The sequence below is a fragment of the Pleurodeles waltl genome, chromosome 11, assembly GCF_031143425.1.
Source record: "Pleurodeles waltl isolate 20211129_DDA chromosome 11, aPleWal1.hap1.20221129, whole genome shotgun sequence".
Taxonomy (NCBI): Eukaryota; Metazoa; Chordata; class Amphibia; order Caudata; family Salamandridae; genus Pleurodeles; species Pleurodeles waltl.
Genome location: NC_090450.1, coordinates 419,820,043 through 419,840,547, shown reverse-complemented (window position 1 = coordinate 419,840,547; position 20,505 = coordinate 419,820,043). Strand labels below are relative to the sequence as shown.

The window sequence follows — 20,505 nt, the reverse complement described above, 5'->3', positions numbered from 1 at the left end:
AGAAACCCCATTTCTAACACATAGCTGCTCAATTGCAATAAATGATTACCATTGATTTCTGCCGTCACAGTGTCTGCTGCCAGTAGCCAGGGTGAAACGCAAGTCACATGGCATAATTACAGCCGGTGTTCAAACAAGGAAAATTATATGAAACAAGACACTGGATTTAACCAGTTTATTGGATCGAGGATGTTGGGACCATGTTTTATAAGAAATAAAATACCTCTGGGCCTCAGAGTTCCAATACCCTATAAAGAAACCTGCCTTCAGCCTAGTTTTTCCATGTGGACTCCTCTGTGACTTACAATATTCTTATATTGTATGGCAGGGGGTAGTTTATCCCAAAAAAAGATGGCCACTATCCAATCTGCATGCCACTGTTCCAGTTCACAGGCCACCAGGCTTACCCGGCAGCACACAACAGTTAACAGAGTGACCAGGTATTCACCTTTTGCTCTGCCACTGCAGCAGACATCCCCAGAAATACACCCCCTTTGTGTACTGAGGTATCTGACAGCCTCAGTAAAATGTTCAGGAAGTCTACCAATATCTGTTGGTAATCTCACAATGGCATGAGAGGTTACTCCTGATAGTATAGGAGCTCTCTTGCATGTATCACCTCAGTTACCATCACAATGTACACACTCTAGTATATTTCATTATTCTCACATTCACAACTCTACTTGTCCAATGGAAGTGCTCCACCACTTGTAAGTAATTTCACAATGTCAGCCTAGGTACTCCTAAAGAACCTTTCCCTATCTTTCACTATCTCTCAGTGAGCGCCCTGATACCCCTGGGACACACACACCTCTATGTAGGAAATGTCCCAGTTAACCATAGAAAGAAACTCCTCCCTATATGCATATCACATTAACAGCCCAGGTTTTTATCAGAACGTTTGTGTTCTTTTCAATGTGTTATTCTCTTATGCGTCTTTCTTTTAACATTTTTCTACCAGTTCAACGGTCACAGACATCAGCAACCCCAGCTACATTGGAATTGGGTCCTTCTCACAAACGTCTCCTGCTCCTCTTCAATTCCAGAAGGCCTCCCATGCCATGCCTCAGCCTTGCCGGGGGCCCGATCAACAAAGCAAGCCAAACCCACCCATGGTGTTGCGTGGAGAATCTGTATCACCATCACGTTCACCTGTGTCCCCCAAAAAATTCCCAAACCCCCGAGGAGGCCCTGGTCTGCGAAGTCAGGACCAGACGTGAGTACTGGAGGGTGGCATATCTATCCAACAGGTGAAACACACCCTAAAGAGCCTTGACCTTGGCAGCAGAACTCTCCTCCAAGTTTCACCAAAAATGGAGGCTCATGACGTTAACATTAGGTTTGTCATTTAGGTTACCCTATTATAGGCTCACAACTAAGGCTGCAGAGCTATCCCTATAGTTACACATGTCATCAGATTTTACAGATTTAGGACACTGAGAGCAGAGCTTCCCATTATATGGCAAGTATTTTACAAGTTTGACATATTAACATGAGGGGTTGCCTCAAATAACACAGAGCTCACAGGTTCAGGGCATTGATAGCAGATCTTTCCTTTTCCTCTCACCTAATTTACAAGCTCAGGACATTGACTGCAGGGTTATAGCTCAGATTACAATAATGTCTCTGGTTGTAGCTTTAAATATCAAAGTATGGCTCACCTACAAACGATTTTATAGGTAAGATATTGGACAGTAAACTTGCCCCAGAGGGATACATATGGATCAATGACTCACAACAGAGCTGTCTGAGGTATACCAAGGGCTATGCGTTTTTAAACACAAAACAATGCAATTAAATCTCAGACTACCCAGCAACTCTCAGGTGATCTCGATCATAATAGCACATTTAGGCCCATATTTATACTTTTTTAGCGGCGCATGTGCATCATTTTTTGATACAATTGTATTTTGTGAGTTTGCGCCACTTTTGCGTCAAAAAATGATGCAAATGCGGTGCTAAAAAAGTACAAATATGGGCCTTAGTGCCTAATTATGACTTGAGCAGAAGGGTTTCCCAGGTGATACTCCGCACCACTCAATTATGAGTGGCCTGGTGTTCTGGCAGACATATTTCCCTGGGTGCACCAGACCCAATATATTATACTGGCAGAAAATGTGGCTGGTTAAATTACTTTGGTAATAAGCTGCCGTGCAGGACAGCCCTGGTGCCCGGCCTCCTCCCTCTCTTCTTCTAAAGCCAAAGACAGGCATCATTCTCTCCGGCCCCTGCCTCTGCTCCCCAACCCGTCACACACCATAGCACCTGTTCAGAGCAGGGGGAAAACCCCATGGAACAGGAAATTCTGTATGGAATTCCTGAGGCTAAGGCCGGGTCTGTACACTGTTTTCCCATTCTAAGGAGTTTCACTCATGATAGACAGACATATGCATAGAGAAACAGAGATTCTAGTCACTCAGTACCTCTGCAGTCAGTCCGAATCCTCATCGGTTTGGTTGCAGAACAAGATTTCCATAAACCAAAAGATATCCCATCTGCAAACATTCGCCATTCTCCTGCCTGATTTAACTCAGAGAAACTCAGCTTGTTCCACTAGAAGACACCTTAGGCTGAAAGCTCATCTGTCTCATCTGATCTTTCATCAGCTAAAACCATCCTATTTTCCAATGGTGATTGTTCCTTTTTGGGTCCCCCATGGAAGGCACGGCAGCCGTAAATAAGAAAAACTTTCAATGTTTCGATCCCCCACAGAGAAGGTGTGTATTAAGGACATTGGCAGCTTGTTCCTGAAACAAAAACCTAACTTCAAGCATGCATTCATGACAAGGTGATCTGCCCAGCTTTGTGTTTATTGACTGCAGTATTCCCTTCATGTTGGAAACAGCACTTTCAGTGAAAAGTCTGTCCCACAATGGTGAAGGTCTCTAAGTATGGTAGATAGACTACCACAGGGACTGGCATCTGTTTTAAAGATTATCCACCATGTTCTAAATGTGGTTCTTAAACACCAAAGCTATCCATCAAGAAATACAGATGACACAAACCCGGTCATTATATAGCAGGGGTAATTGGGCTGTAGACAAGGTGTAGACTTTGAAACAGGTGTACAGTCTGGGACGTAAGAATGCCATGTCAGCCCTTTGTAGCTCTTACTTTGTATTTCAAATATAAATGACTGGCAGGGTCTCTAGGTGTGAGCCCTTGAAGCAAGAGGTACCTGTTTGTTGCTTTACAAATAATAATTCTATTGAGTCTAGGATGGCTAAAACTACCTCCGAATGTGTACCTATTGTTAAATAGAAGTTATAGTGGTGCATGTTTCTTGTAGATGTTGAATAAGGGTCTCCCAACATAACGAGTCTTTAGGTGGTGTTCAACAGGAAATGGTACTTACCAGAATAGATTATAAACGTTTGAAATCTCTGAGAGTTACCATCGGGTTTTGAAGGTTTAACTGGCACAGACATAATAAAGATTTAACCTTCTGGTTAGATAGTTTTAAAGACTTTCAGACAGCGCTGTCCCATCCGTCAGGCTTAGTAAATCAGACAGTGTCCCTTTTCCCATTCCCAACATAGATGTGCTTTGTGCACCAGTGCTAATCGTCAGACTACACACAACCTGGAAAAGAGATGGGGTGAATATAAAGGTGAATGGATTTTTCCAGAACTAATGAGGATGGAGGCTTAACATTTTAGGTATTCGGGCTAAAAGCCAGCTATGACTGTGAAGACAGACTTTTGTCACATTGGCAGAGAAATGACAGGTTTGTTGGAGGAGACATAACAGATGAGTTTTGATACTGTAGACAGACTTGTTTTACATAGGTAGAGAGGTGAGACAAGCTTGTGGGAGGAGAAATGAGAACTGAGATAAAATAGTGAAAACTGACGCATGATACATGGACAGAGAGGTGAGACATACTCGCGAAAGGCCAGTAACAATAATAAACCACAATAGTCATAACAAATATGTAAGATGGACTACAAACACATGACTAGAAAAAGCCAAAATGGAACATCTGAATCCCATAAAACACATCTCCCATATTCCTTCTTCCTCTTTTTATGGAACCAGAATTAAAATGCATCAGATTGCGATCTCGGTGAAAAGATCATTTCTGACTTTAGTAGTCAACCAGATGTAACAACACACATAAGCATGAGGTAAAAATCATGAGTACTAAAATCAGCCACATATATACATAATTAATCTCCACATAGGGCGGAGATATTACCTTTATGTAAACAATGAATGCGATAATATTCGCCTCTCCCTCCTATATGGAATGGAAACTTTCTTTCCCAATAGCCAGGAAAAGTTTCATTGTATCTCAGTACATGAGGCTCAGATTATGCTTGGTCATAGTTTACTTACCACTAATGTTTCTCAATCTGAGGCGGGTTTAAAGTAAAACTTCATAAATGTTCACTCTGAAAATCAGTCTGCTGCCCTTAGGATATGTCCCAGTCTTGCCCCAAAGTGAATATATTGGGTGCCATGGCAGAGTGCATGCCAAATTTAGACAGATCTATGCCTACTTCCTGAATAACCCGCCTGACCCAACAAACCAGAGTACGGAAATGGATAGCTTAAAAAGGCTTCTTGAAAAAGATCAATAGATGATTGACTCTCCTGGGTCTTATACTCAGTGTCACTATAAGCATCCTACTACACTCAGTTTGCAATTGTCCAGGAAGAATGGATACGACATCCTCTGTGTTTTGGATATGGTCCATCTGGTGACTGAAAACATTATTCCCTCTGGGGTGAAAGATTACCCTACCAAATCCAATGCTTGGTGTTGAACTCTCTTTTCCAAGAAATCATACACTGGAGCTTGTTCAGTTTCACAAATAGTAGTTTTCTCAATAAGCTATGATTGTCTGGCAAGTCACAGAATAACAACAGTACTTGATTTACACCACATAGTTCTGTGTGTCTGGGCTTCAGAAGATTAGAAAGCCTAATTCCTATCAGCAGTTTTCAAATCAATGGGTGATCATCAGGTATAATTCAAGGTATAATTCAATCCTTTGCTCCAGTTTTAAATTAAGGCATCCACCTGATCCTCCTCAGGCTCCAACTAAAGAACATAGGTACTTGAGCATTCAGTGTGCATATAAACAAGATCTGTGGGTGTAATTGCCAATCACTGGAGGCTCTCAGGAAACAGCAGTTCCAATCCACCATTGAATTATCTCACCCTGAAAGTGCACCCTCTTGACTGATATTCATTTCACTATGCAAAACTGTCAGTAGTCCTCATATGCTGGTTGCTTGGACCAGGTGCTCTCAGGTGGTTGATGTGCCTCATTGCTGAGATGTCCATCACCAGCGCCAACCAACATTTCGCCCAGTCTTTCATGATGGCACAGGTCAAAAACGAGTGGGCCACCATTGTATCATTAACAATGTCAGCACCTCAGATCAAAGAGGATAATAAAACACACATATCTCTACTGCTGTGAGCCACAGAGAAAGAGGAAGAAGGAATATGTGAGACTCATTTTAAGGGATTTGTATATTGCCTATTTTATTTTTCTATTCATGGTACTCATGCTTTAAGGATATTTTGGTTTATTGTTGTTACTGGTTGTTGTGCTTTGAAATTAGTAAAGAGAAATGCCTAAAGCATAAACGGAGAGGCCGGTTCTGACATAGAATCAGAGTTGAGATCTAATACTGAAAACAGACTCTGGGCAGAGAGGTGAGGCAGGCGTGTTGTAAGAGAAGTGAGAGGCAGATCAAATGCTAACGACAGAATCACGGTGCGAATCTGGAGGTAGCGGATTTGCTCAGTCTCTGGTAGGGAGTTGTTCCTTCAGCTTTCAAAGGGCAGTAGACCTTCTTCGTAGAACAAGTGTCCGATGGATCCACATGTTGGGGAGGTCCAAGATCGGAAGGATGCTTGGTTCAAACCTGGTGTCAAAGTCCGGGTTCCCTACTGTGGGCGTCAGAGGAGAGGGGAAGGATGTTAGTCCTCTAGTGCGTGCTGCCTGGTCCTACGCCTTCATAGCTGTCCTAGTGACGGGGAAGAGTACAGACCCCATGGTCTATGGCACCACAGGAGAAAGGGGAGCTTCTGGAGGGCGGTCCCAGCAATTGCACAATCCATGAATAGCCACCGTCTATCCGACTCTAGCCAGGACCACTCAACCAGGTACCGAAGGTGGGCCGCACTGCAATATTGCTGAAGGTCGGGATTCCCAGGCCCCCCCCCCCTAAGCTGGGGTTGGTAAGCTAGGTGTTGGGCCATTCTGGGTTTCCCACCAGCCCATATGAAGGGATTAACTTCACTCTGTAATGCCTGAAGGGAGCCGGGCAGGGGCTCTGCCGGGAGCACCTGGAAAAGAAATAAAGCCCTGGGTAGTACTGACATTTTTATGGCGGCTATTCTGCCTAGCCATGAAATAGGATGGAGTCTCCATTGGGTCAGGTCTTGTTTGACACTGGAGAAGACGCTGATAGTTAAACTTTGAAGACTCTGCGACAGTCCTAGTTATCTGTATGCCCAAATATTGGATGGAGTGTGGCTGCTAGTGAAACGGGTACTGCGGAGCCAGCGAGTCCACCATTTCTTTCGGGAGTGTGAGGCTAAATGCCTGAGATTTCGAGAGGTTTATCATGAAACCTGACACTTCCCCAAAGACCTCCTCCTCCTTCAAAAAAGCTGGGAGGGCCCTCAGCTGGTCATCCAGGGCTGCCACCACGTTGTCCGTGTAAAGTGCAATAGTATGTTCTTTATCGCCGAAGAATGCCCCAGTGGTCTATAGGCTGTCCCTCACCCAATGCGCAAAGGGCTCCATGTAGAGGGCAAACAGCAGGGGGGGAAACGGGCACCCCTGTCGGGTCCCGTGACTGACTGGGAATGAGGCAGATGTCACCCCATTGACTCTGACTGAGGCCTTCGGGTGGCTGTATGCACTCGCTATCCAATCTCAGAACCGGGGCCCTAAGCCAAAAGTGCTCCAGGGTTGCCAGGGGGTGTGGCCAGTGGACACAGTCGAACGCCTTTTCAGCATCTATGCTGAGCAGCATCAGTTCTTGCCCCAAACGTTGAGCTTTATCTAAAATGTGCATGATCCGCTGGGTGTTATCCCTCACTCCCTGTGCGGGATGAAGCCCGCCTGGTCCAAGTCCACCAGTCCAGGCATCAGTGGGTTCAGGCAGAAAGTTAGGATGCCCGTAAGAAGTTTGATGTCAACGTTAAGTAAGGAGATAGGTCTGTAAGTCCTACAATGTCTGGGGTCCTTCCCAACCTTTGGGATGACCACGATGGGTGCTTCTAACATGGATGGCGGTATCGTGCCCTGGCCCGAAATGGCATTGAAAAGGCGAGTCAGTATCGGGGCGAGACTATTGCAAAAGGTTTTGTAGAACAAGCCTGGGAAACCATCTGTTCCTGTGGATTTCGAGGCTTCCGATCTAACTATTGCAGAGATTACCTCTTCTATTCGGATTGGGGCCTCAAGCCTCTGCAGCCGAAAGTTGAGTTGTGCAGGCTTGGCTGAGATATTGATGAGAGGCGTCCAGGTGGGATCGTTGGGAGAAGTACAAGTCCTGATAGAAGTCTTGGAAGGCTGCTGCTATCTGTGTGTCGCTAACCACCTCGGACCCATCCGGGCCTTGATTGTCTCCACCATCATTGATTGCCTCTGAGCTCAAAGTCTGTTGGCACGGAGGCTTCCACACTTGTTACCCCCCACATAAAAAGAATGGTGCAGCCGAAGTGTTGTGTATTCCGCCATGTCAAGGTCTAAGCTCAGGAACTGTGCCCTGGCTGCAATGAGCTGTCTCCATGCTCTCAGGCCCCAGTTCTCTTGTGCATCCGCTGGAGTTCCATCATCTCCAGCTGTAGATGGGCCCTCTTCTCTCAATGGATCTTTTTGTCTACTGCTGATATTACGATAAATGTGCCTCTAATGACTGCTTTCAGCGTTTCCCACAGTAGGGAGATTGGCATGTCTGCCGTGTCGTTGATTTCTAGGAAGCTGAAGATGGCTTTCTGTATCTGAGTCACTACTTCGGACCTCAGCAAGAGAGTAGTCCTAAGCCACCAAGGTCGTTGGGCCCTGGGCTGGGGGGGGTGTTCAGTGTCAGGGAGACCGCTGCGTGGTCTGACATTGCACACAGCTTAATGTCTATCTCCTTCAGTATCTGTTGGATGCCCCTGGTGCCCAGGAGGAGGTCAATGAGGGTGTAGGTTTTGTGTTCATGGGAGTACAAGGTGCTGTCTCTGATTGTAGATTGCCTACTTCTCCATAGGTCCCTAAGCCCTAGCTCCTCCAGCCTCCCCAGTCCCACTGGCGACAGAACCATATCTAGAAGCTGACCTGTCCCAGTCATTGTTAAAGACAAAATTAAAGTCGCCCCATATGAGCACTTGTCTGTCCTGGGTAGTCATGACCTCGGTCAGCGCCCTGTTTAGGAACCCCTCCTTCTTCTCATCGGGAGCATCAATGGATGCCACTAAGACGTGGAAGTCCCCTAGGTGTATCCTGAATGCCAGCAGCTGTCCCTATATGTCCGCACTTTTGTCTCCCACCCTCCCACGGAAGGAACGCGAGACAAAGAGTGCCACCCCTGCCACCTTGGTCTCCCGTGAGGTAAAGTGCTGTTTTGGGAAGGCTCTCTATTGAAGTCTGTGATGGTCTTCTGGAAGGAAATGGGTCTCCTGCAAGAGACACTGGTCAGCCCCCATGTTTTGCAGGTAGGAGAGGACTGTCCTGCGTTTGGATTGGTTGATCATCCCTTTAACATTAAGTGTAACTACCTCAAAGATGATTTGGATTGGGCAGGCACGATGTCATTGGCCGATGGGCAACTATCTGTACTCTACCTCCCTCACCCCGGTGTGGCAAATGCTATTGAAGACTGTGTTCCTTCCGATTAGATACGCATGCATGTGTGCGAGCATTGTTCAACCGACCTCAGTAATAAACAACATAAACAACAGCAACATTTATAACAACTCCGCTAGGGGGAGCCGGGTCCTCCGGCGTGGTCCAAAAGGATGGTCCAAGATCTAGGAGTATGGCGCCTCAAGTGCCTGTCCTTCATTGGGTGCCTCCCCATTATTCCGCCACCTCGTCCCTCGTAGTCTCCGTGCCATTGACGTCCCGCTCTCTCACTACTTGTCAGATTTCACAGAGTCCCCAGTGAGAGATTCCAGGACTGCTCTTCGCTCAGATGCCATTGTCTCTGGGTCCGGTTTAGCGCTCTTCGACGGGACAGACTGCCAGCGCATGCACCTCTTGCTCCTTCAGTCAGGTCTTAATGAATGCGAGTGCTCATCTGGGGGCTCCTCCACCTGCAGCAAACTATAAGCCTCCTTCAGTGAGCGCAGTTGGTGCAGTTTGCCGTCCCATCAGAAAATCAGGCAGAAGGGATGGCCCCAGGAGTATGTGACCCCCCAGTCCCTAAGGTGTGAGGTGTGAGGTCTAAAGTCTCTCCTCTTTTGTAGACTGGTTGCTGCCAGGACCTGATAGAGGAGCAGTTAGTGGCCGCGGAACTTCAGTGGGTGTTGCTCTCTAGCCAGCCGGAGTATGCCCTCGACTTGTCAACTTCTGTTAAGAAGTTCACCTCATCTCTTTCACTCATACCCAATCTACAACTCAGTCCTTCTTTGCATTTTGGTACTAGTCAGACATTCCACACCTTACCATCCTGAGTAACTACACTATTGGTATTGACTTTCATCACCTTCAAAGATTTACTGTACTTAGGCATACCCTTTGCCACAAACCCGGGTAATCTCATTCTTACACTATCACCTACTTGGAAAATAGGTTTCTTGACCTTCCACTTTGTACCATACCATTGTTTCATCTTACTTAACTTACTTTCCACTTTCCTACATACAAAATCTAGATCAGTCTTGACAGTCCTTTTTTTCCATTTGTTATTGAACCACCAAGGACACAAACTTGTTACAGGATTTCTTCCTTTAAGTAGTTTAGAAGGGCTGACTTCCGTTACAGTATCAGGTGTCACTCGGTACATCCATAATTTTTCTCTCAGAATATCTTTCCACTCATATCTGAACATACCCCCTTCAAACGACCATTGCTTTAGTACCCGGTAAAATCTATCAACCTGACCATTTCCTTGATGTTCATATAGAGCTGTGGTAATATGTTTTTGTTTAATCCTGCACTGTTGGAGGAAATCTTAGATTTCCTTAGATTTAAGTTGAATGCCATTTTTAGACCTGACAGCCTTAGGGTGGTCATCCCCCAACTTTTTGCCTGCCTCCCTCCACTTTTCTGACACTGTTTTTACTGGTTTTAGGACTCTGCACACTTTACCACTGCTGACCAGTGCTAACGTGCATATGCTCTCTCCCTTAAACATGGTAACATTGGTTCATTCCCAATTGGCATATTTGATTTACTTATAAGTCCCTAGTACAGTGCACCACATGTGCCCAGGGCCTGTAAATTAAATGCTACTAGTGGGCCTGCAGCACTGAGTGTGCCACCCACATAAGGAGCCCCTTAACCATGTCTTAGGCCTGCCATTGCAAGGCCTGTGTGTGCAGTTTCACTGCCACTTCGACTTGGAATTTAAAAGTACTTGCCAAGCCTTAAACCCCTCTTTTTCTACATATAGTCACCCCTAAGGTAAGCCCTAGGTAACCCATAGGGCAGGGTGCTATGTAGGTAAAAGGCAGGACATGTATATGTGTGCTTTATTTGTCTTGGTAGTGTAAATCTCCTAAATTCGCTTTCTACTACTGTGAGGCCTGCTCCTTTCATACCCTAGCATTAGGGCTACCCTCACCTTCTGATCTGAAAGGGGTAACCATGTCTTATTTAGTATGGCCAGAATGGTAATAGTAAATCCTGCTTATTGGTGAGGGTGGATTTAATATTACTTTCTTTTAGAAAGTGAGCATTTCTCTGCACAAATCCATCTGTGTCTTAAAGTCTGTCTTCAATCCACAGCTGGCTTGGCTGATTGACAGCTCCCCTGTGCATTTCACCACAAACACAGGATACTCAGTCAAACCTGCACTCATCTGCAAACTGAATGGGTCTTCCTGGGCTGGGAGGGTGGAGGGTCTGACACTTACATTTTAAAGGACAGTGGCCTGCCCTCACACAATGGACTGCCAAACCCCCTACTGGGATTCTGGCAGACAAGATTGCACTGAAAGGGGACTCTGTGCCCTTCAAAACCACTCTTTGAAGTCTCCACCACTTCAAAGGCATCTTTGGGTATATAAACTGGGTCTCTGACCCCACTAACTCAGACACTTCTGGACCTGAACCTGCAACCTGACAAGAGGAACTGCCTTGGTGCCCAAAGGACTCATCTGGACTGCTTTGCTCTGAAGAACTGCTGCCCTGCTGCCCTCTGACTTTGTTGAGAAGTGCTCTCCTAGGGCTTGGATTAAGCTTGCCTCCTGTTTCCTGAAGTCTCAGGGCCAAAAAGACTTCACCTCTCGAGGAAACTCCTTGTGTGCCAAAACGCTGACAGCCTGTCGGAAACACCACACAGCTGTTTTGAGACCCAGAAATTGCCGCACAGCCGAACCGGAACAATGCAGCCCGACCTTCCGAGTGAAGACACGATGCAGCGCCTGCCTTGCGACAGAAGATTTGCCACACAGCCCTACCGAATTGACGCACAATGGAACCGGAATGACGCAGCCCGAGTGGAAACTGACGCAGTGCCTGCCATGCGACAGAAAATTTGACGCAGTGCCACACTGGATCGACCCAACGCCTGCAACTTCTTCCAGTGCACCCAGGATTTCCACACGTCGTCCCTGGGCGTCAAAAAGAACCCTGCCTTGCGAGTGAGGACCCAAGACTGCGCACCTAGAAATGACGCAAAGTCCTTGCAGCGTGGAAAGAAACAACGCATTGTCTGTGTCGTGCCCGAAAATCTGACGTACACCTTGTTTTTCATCGTATCGCCTCTTCTGCGGTCTCCATGCGTGTAATTTTTTACGCAAACCAGGTACTTTGTGAAGCCAAGAGACCATTGTTGATTTCTAAGATTTAAGACTCTTTTTAATCTTGCAAAAGTGATATTTCGAATTGTGCTCATTGTATCTTTATCGTTTTGACCTTAATTTAACTAGATTAATATCCTATATTTTCTAAACCCATGTGGTGTATTTTTGTGATGTTTTCACTGTGTTGCTGTATGATTTATTGAACAAACACTTTACACATTGTTTGTGACTTACCCTGGCTAGGATTGTGGTCCCAATTTGGACAAGGGTGTATACCTGTGCCAACTACAGACCCCATTTCTAAAAACCATTATCAGTGATTAATACTTCTGGGTATCCTTCCCTCACAAATATTTCCTTGAGAAACATAATCAATACTCTTGTAGTTATTTGTGCTACAAACGTAACGTCTGGCCATTTTGAATGATAATCCACAAGTACTAAAGCAAACTGTGCTTCATGTAGCAATTAATAAAATGGTCCAGAAATGTACAAAGCAACCTTCTGCCAAGCAAGATCTGACCAGAGGACTCGGAACAAGCTTAGGTGCCTTTTCTCCACTCAAACATAAATCACATTCCCTGACCATTCTATCCACCATCCTATCCATTCCTGGCCACCAAAAGCATGTCCCGATGAGCCTTTTCATAGACGACAAACCCAAATGTTGCTTATGGGCTAACTGAAGAATTATTTGCTGCACTGTTTCCGGAGGAACACACTTGCTATCCTTGAATAACAACTCTCCTGCTACCTCCAGTTCATCAGATACTTTCCAAAATGGTAAAACTTCAGAGTTCAATTTCTCTTTCTTTGGCCATCCTTCTAAAACATACTTGCTCACTTTTTTCCATAGCTCATCCTTGTTTCCACTCCCCATCCACAATCTTCCGTCAGTTCCTTCGAATTCTTCCTCCACCACATCTTTAATAGTGGAATTCATATCTAGTTCCTCATTCACTTCCTTCTAAAGTTCCATACTGCACGGTAGCCTAGACAGTCAATCTGCTGTAACATTATTTTTTCCTGTTAAATATTCAACTTTGAAACTGTAATCTTGCAATTTATACATCAATCTAGCAATGTGAGCAGTAGCATCCCAACCACCCCCGGAGACTAAATGAATCCAAAAGGCTTATGAACTGTTCTCAAAAGGAAATAACTGCCCCACATATAACTACGGAAGTGTTCAATTTCCCAAACACACCCTAGTTGCTCTTTCTCTATAACTGCATATTTCCTTTCTGTGTCATTAAGAGTCCTTGAAGCAAATGCTACAGTCCATTCTTCTTTGCCAAATTTCTGAGATAACACCTTTCCCATACCATACATGCTGGCATCCACAGTAATTACAAATTCTTTTCCTTTGCAAAAAGATTTTAACGTGGGTGCTTCCAATTTATTTCTTTTGACTTGTTGAAGTGCTTGTTGTTGTTTGTCACTCCTACTAAATAAAGCATCTTTCCTTGTTAATGCTCATAAAGGCTCCATTTTAGTAGCAAAGTCCTTAATAAATTTACTATAATATTCGCACATTCTTGCAAAAGATAATCATTTCTCCTTCGTGTCAGGTGCCGGTGCTTTCACAATTGTTTCAACAAGAATTTGTTTTGGGGTATAACCCCTTCACTAGACAATGTATAACCAAATATTCCACTACATTTCTGAACAGTATACACTTACTTTTCTTTAAGTTCAAACCACATTCTTCCAATTTTCTACACACTTCTCCAAGATTAATTAAATGTTCCTGATGATTTTTGGAATGTATATGAATGTCCTCCTGGAAGCATTTAACAAACGAGTGCATGTTTTTGAATATGTGGTACATTGCTCATTGAAAAACTGACACCGCTGTGGCCAGACCAAAAGGCATCCTTATAAACTGGTATAGCCCCAGCAGTGTAAGAAAAGCAGTGCATTGCTTGGAATCCTCAGTTAATTCTATCTGATGATAGGCAGACCTTGAGTCCAATGTGAAAAAACTGCAGCTCCCTCTAACATACATACCATTTCATTTATATTTGGAAGAGGATGACAATCTACTGTAATATTGGCATTACCAGCCCTCAAATCAATACATAATCGCAATGTTTTGTCACTTTTTCATGCCAAAACTATGGGAGATACCCAATTTCTTCTATAATTCCATCTATCACCATGTCATCCAACATTACTTTCAACACTTGTCTGACATTTATAGGGACATTTCTCAATTTCTGTTTAACTGGACTCACTTCTTTTTTATTCTAATTTTATGTGAATAACCTTTCAGTTCACTTAGCACATCAGTAAAAACTTTAGGAAACTGGTTACATATGCTTATCTCACCACAGTTGTCTGTCACTAGCAAAACAGGTTCTTTGCTTCTAGGATTCAGAATTATACCCAACTTCCATTGGTCTCTCCAACAGAGTACATTCACACCTCTTTCCGCAACACATAGTTTGGTCTGCGCCATCCTCCCTTTGAATTCTAACTCAACTGACTCATATCCAACAATATCAATTACAGATCCATCAAAACATTTAGCAATTATATCTGAAGCTTTTAGTTTGATCCTGTCCAATACTTCTGATAACTTTTCGCGAAAATATTTCCTAGTGACAATTGTCCATGGAGATCCAGTGTCTGCCAAAAAGTACCAAATCAACATTTAAAACTGTAACAACACACTTGGGTGGACATTTGATTTCCTTTTCTTCATCATTCATACTGGAATTCCAAATGGATATTACTACTCCTTTAGCATATCCTTCTCTGCAGTCACATTCACATTTATAATTGGTATTCTTCTCCTTACCATCTACTACAGCAGAGATTTTTCCCCTGCGAGCATTAGCACTCTTCTTTACATTCTTACGTACACGGGCAAAATGTCCTACATGTCCACACTTCTTGCATTCTTTATCTATAGCAGGACATTGAGCAAAGGAAGCAATGTGATTGGTACTACAACACCTAAAACATACTGTCACATTCTCAAACTTTTTAGAATTAGAATTCATATTGGTCACAACTCACACATTTGCATCAGTATCATTCACTGTGCACACATCATCACTACTAGCTGCATTTTTGCTCTCTGAAGACATCCGTTTCTCCGATTGTTCCAAAGCTTTTGCAGCCACAATTGTATCAAGTAATTTAGGATCTCCCATGACCCATGGCTGTTCCTGTTTTTTTTTTTTTTTTTACATGACCTATGATCTGATCCCTAATCGTTTCATCTGTCATGGCCCCAAAGTTGCATGTCATAGAAAGTCCCCTCAGCGCTGTAAGAAACTCATCAAAAGATGAATTTTCTTCCTGTGATCTGGTATAAAATGTAAACCTACAAACAGTTAGGAGCGCACCTGCCTAACATCCCAGCAAATAATCTGCCCCGTTGCATCATGATAAATGTAGTTTCCTCAAAAAACGAACTCAGTTACTTTTAAATATTTCACCTCTAAGTAGGTGCAGCCTTTGCTGTGCATCTCTGGACACATGTGTTTCTGGGTTAGTCCCTTCTTCAGCAGAGAACAAATTTACGGGGTGCTGGAAATGCTGCCATTAATCATCCGGTTTCAATACCTCTTCACTGGCATGCAGTGCCTGCTCCAGAGCTCGTCAGCCCAGTGGCTCAAGGGAGCCTTTTTAAAGTCACAAACAGTTAGGAGCGCACCTGCCTAACATCCCAGCAAATAATCTGCCCCGTTGCATCATGATAAATGTAGTTTCCTCAAAAAACGAACTCAGTTACTTTTAAATATTTCACCTCTAAGTAGGTGCAGCCTTTGCTGTGCATCTCTGGACACATGTGTTTCTGGGTTAGTCCCTTCTTCAGCAGAGAACAAATTTACGGGGTGCTGGAAATGCTGCCATTAATCATCCGGTTTCAATACCTCTTCACTGGCATGCAGTGCCTGCTCCAGAGCTCGTCAGCCCAGTGGCTCAAGGGAGCCTTTTTAAAGTCACAAACAGTTAGGAGCGCACCTGCCTAACATCCCAGCAAATAATCTGCCCCGTTGCATCATGATAAATGTAGTTTCCTCAAAAAACGAACTCAGTTACTTTTAAATATTTCACCTCTAAGTAGGTGCAGCCTTTGCTGTGCATCTCTGGACACATGTGTTTCTGGGTTAGTCCCTTCTTCAGCAGAGAACAAATTTACGGGGTGCTGGAAATGCTGCCATTAATCATCCGGTTTCAATACCTCTTCACTGGCATGCAGTGCCTGCTCCAGAGCTCGTCAGCCCAGTGGCTCAAGGGAGCCTTTTTAAAGTCACAAACAGTTAGGAGCGCACCTGCCTAACATCCCAGCAAATAATCTGCCCCGTTGCATCATGATAAATGTAGTTTCCTCAAAAAACGAACTCAGTTACTTTTAAATATTTCACCTCTAAGTAGGTGCAGCCTTTGCTGTGCATCTCTGGACACATGTGTTTCTGGGTTAGTCCCTTCTTCAGCAGAGAACAAATTTACGGGGTGCTGGAAATGCTGCCATTAATCATCCGGTTTCAATACCTCTTCACTGGCATGCAGTGCCTGCTCCAGAGCTCGTCAGCCCAGTGGCTCAAGGGAGCCTTTTTAAAGTCACAAACAGTTAGGAGCGCACCTGCCTAACATCCCAGCAAATAATCTGCCCCGTTGCATCATGATAAATGTAGTTTCCTCAAAAAACGAACTCAGTTACTTTTAAATATTTCACCTCTAAGTAGGTGCAGCCTTTGCTGTGCATCTCTGGACACATGTGTTTCTGGGTTAGTCCCTTCTTCAGCAGAGAACAAATTTACGGGGTGCTGGAAATGCTGCCATTAATCATCCGGTTTCAATACCTCTTCACTGGCATGCAGTGCCTGCTCCAGAGCTCGTCAGCCCAGTGGCTCAAGGGAGCCTTTTTAAAGTCACAAACAGTTAGGAGCGCACCTGCCTAACATCCCAGCAAATAATCTGCCCCGTTGCATCATGATAAATGTAGTTTCCTCAAAAAACGAACTCAGTTACTTTTAAATATTTCACCTCTAAGTAGGTGCAGCCTTTGCTGTGCATCTCTGGACACATGTGTTTCTGGGTTAGTCCCTTCTTCAGCAGAGAACAAATTTACGGGGTGCTGGAAATGCTGCCATTAATCATCCGGTTTCAATACCTCTTCACTGGCATGCAGTGCCTGCTCCAGAGCTCGTCAGCCCAGTGGCTCAAGGGAGCCTTTTTAAAGTCACAAACAGTTAGGAGCGCACCTGCCTAACATCCCAGCAAATAATCTGCCCCGTTGCATCATGATAAATGTAGTTTCCTCAAAAAACGAACTCAGTTACTTTTAAATATTTCACCTCTAAGTAGGTGCAGCCTTTGCTGTGCATCTCTGGACACATGTGTTTCTGGGTTAGTCCCTTCTTCAGCAGAGAACAAATTTACGGGGTGCTGGAAATGCTGCCATTAATCATCCGGTTTCAATACCTCTTCACTGGCATGCAGTGCCTGCTCCAGAGCTCGTCAGCCCAGTGGCTCAAGGGAGCCTTTTTAAAAGAAGGGACTAACCCAGAAACACATGTGTCCAGAGATGCACAGCAAAGGCTGCACCTACTTAGAGGTGAAATATTTAAAAGTAACTGAGTTCGTTTTTTGAGGAAACTACATTTATCATGATGCAACGGGGCAGATTATTTGCTGGGATGTTAGGCAGGTGCGCTCCTAACTGTTTGTGACTTTAAAAAGGCTCCCTTGAGCCACTGGGCTGACGAGCTCTGGAGCAGGCACTGCATGCCAGTGAAGAGGTATTGAAACCGGATGATTAATGGCAGCATTTCGAGCACCCCGTAAATTTGTTCTCTGCTGAAGAAGGGACTAACCCAGAAACACATGTGTCCAGAGATGCACAGCAAAGGCTGCACCTACTTAGAGGTGAAATATTTAAAAGTAACTGAGTTCGTTTTTTGAGGAAACTACATTTATCATGATGCAACGGGGCAGATTATTTGCTGGGATGTTAGGCAGGTGCGCTCCTAACTGTTTGTGACTTTAAAAAGGCTCCCTTGAGCCACTGGGCTGACGAGCTCTGGAGCAGGCACTGCATGCCAGTGAAGAGGTATTGAAACCGGATGATTAATGGCAGCATTTCGAGCACCCCGTAAATTTGTTCTCTGCTGAAGAAGGGACTAACCCAGAAACACATGTGTCCAGAGATGCACAGCAAAGGCTGCACCTACTTAGAGGTGAAATATTTAAAAGTAACTGAGTTCGTTTTTTGAGGAAACTACATTTATCATGATGCAACGGGGCAGATTATTTGCTGGGATGTTAGGCAGGTGCGCTCCTAACTGTTTGTGACTTTAAAAAGGCTCCCTTGAGCCACTGGGCTGACGAGCTCTGGAGCAGGCACTGCATGCCAGTGAAGAGGTATTGAAACCGGATGATTAATGGCAGCATTTCGAGCACCCCGTAAATTTGTTCTCTGCTGAAGAAGGGACTAACCCAGAAACACATGTGTCCAGAGATGCACAGCAAAGGCTGCACCTACTTAGAGGTGAAATATTTAAAAGTAACTGAGTTCGTTTTTTGAGGAAACTACATTTATCATGATGCAACGGGGCAGATTATTTGCTGGGATGTTAGGCAGGTGCGCTCCTAACTGTTTGTGACTTTAAAAAGGCTCCCTTGAGCCACTGGGCTGACGAGCTCTGGAGCAGGCACTGCATGCCAGTGAAGAGGTATTGAAACCGGATGATTAATGGCAGCATTTCCAGCACCCCGTAAATTTGTTCTCTGCTGAAGAAGGGACTAACCCAGAAACACATGTGTCCAGAGATGCACAGCAAAGGCTGCACCTACTTAGAGGTGAAATATTTAAAAGTAACTGAGTTCGTTTTTTGAGGAAACTACATTTATCATGATGCAACGGGGCAGATTATTTGCTGGGATGTTAGGCAGGTGCGCTCCTAACTGTTTGTGACTTTAAAAAGGCTCCCTTGAGCCACTGGGCTGACGAGCTCTGGAGCAGGCACTGCATGCCAGTGAAGAGGTATTGAAACCGGATGATTAATGGCAGCATTTCCAGCACCCCGTAAATTTGTTCTCTGCTGAAGAAGGGACTAACCCAGAAACACATGTGTCCAGAGATGCACAGCAAAGGCTGCACCTACTTAGAGGTGAAATATTTAAAAGTAACTGAGTTCGTTTTTTGAGGAAACTACATTTATCATGATGCAACGGGGCAGATTATTTGCTGGGATGTTAGGCAGGTGCGCTCCTAACTGTTTGTGACTTTAAAAAGGCTCCCTTGAGCCACTGGGCTGACGAGCTCTGGAGCAGGCACTGCATGCCAGTGAAGAGGTATTGAAACCGGATGATTAATGGCAGCATTTCCAGCACCCCGTAAATTTGTTCTCTGCTGAAGAAGGGACTAACCCAGAAACACATGTGTCCAGAGATGCACAGCAAAGGCTGCACCTACTTAGAGGTGAAATATTTAAAAGTAACTGAGTTCGTTTTTTGAGGAAACTACATTTATCATGATGCAACGGGGCAGATTATTTGCTGGGATGTTAGGCAGGTGCGCTCCTAACTGTTTGTGACTTTAAAAAGGCTCCCTTGAGCCACTGGGCTGACGAGCTCTGGAGCAGGCACTGCATGCCAGTGAAGAGGTATTGAAACCGGATGATTAATGGCAGCATTTCCAGCACCCCGTAAATTTGTTCTCTGCTGAAGAAGGGACTAACCCAGAAACACATGTGTCCAGAGATGCACAGCAAAGGCTGCACCTACTTAGAGGTGAAATATTTAAAAGTAACTGAGTTCGTTTTTTGAGGAAACTACATTTATCATGATGCAACGGGGCAGATTATTTGCTGGGATGTTAGGCAGGTGCGCTCCTAACTGTTTGTGACTTTAAAAAGGCTCCCTTGAGCCACTGGGCTGACGAGCTCTGGAGCAGGCACTGCATGCCAGTGAAGAGGTATTGAAACCGGATGATTAATGGCAGCATTTCCAGCACCCCGTAAATTTGTTCTCTGCTGAAGAAGGGACTAACCCAGAAACACATGTGTCCAGAGATGCACAGCAAAGGCTGCACCTACTTAGAGGTGAAATATTTAAAAGTAACTGAGTTCGTTTTTTGAGGAAACTACATTTATCATGATGCAACGGGGCAGATTATTTGCTGGGATGTTAGGCAGGTGCGCTCCTAACTGTTTGTGACTTTAAAAAGGCTCCCTTGAGCCACTGGGCTGACGAGCTCTGGAGCAGGCACTGCATGCCAGTGAAGAGGTATTGAAACCGGATGATTAATGGCAGCATTTCCAGCACCCCGTAAATTTGTTCTCTGCTGAAGAAGGGACTAACCCAGAAACACATGTGTCCAGAGATGCACAGCAAAGGCTGCACCTACTTAGAGGTGAAATATTTAAAAGTAACTGAGTTCGTTTTTTGAGGAAACTACATTTATCATGATGCAACGGGGCAGATTATTTGCTGGGATGTTAGGCAGGTGCGCTCCTAACTGTTTGTGACTTTAAAATGTAAACCTATTTAATGCAATACTAATAGTAGATTTGAATCTAAGCTCCATTCTCAAAAGGGCTTCCTGATACACAACA

At 44.6% G+C, this 20,505-nt stretch overlaps 1 protein-coding gene across 6 annotated transcripts in view; it reads left to right on the top strand.

The window, feature by feature from the left end:
• Positions 1-20,505, top strand: part of INPP5D (inositol polyphosphate-5-phosphatase D) — a 662,897-nt gene that overhangs the window by 618,137 nt on the left and 24,255 nt on the right. For 3 of the 6 annotated variants that reach the window (XM_069213772.1, XM_069213771.1, XM_069213770.1), the window contains one exon: positions 962-1,216. The exons of the other annotated variants lie outside the window; for them this stretch is intronic. In XM_069213772.1, coding sequence (XP_069069873.1) covers positions 962-1,216 — 255 coding nt within the window. The remainder of the gene's footprint in view (positions 1-961; positions 1,217-20,505) is intronic. 6 annotated transcript variants of the gene reach the window in all.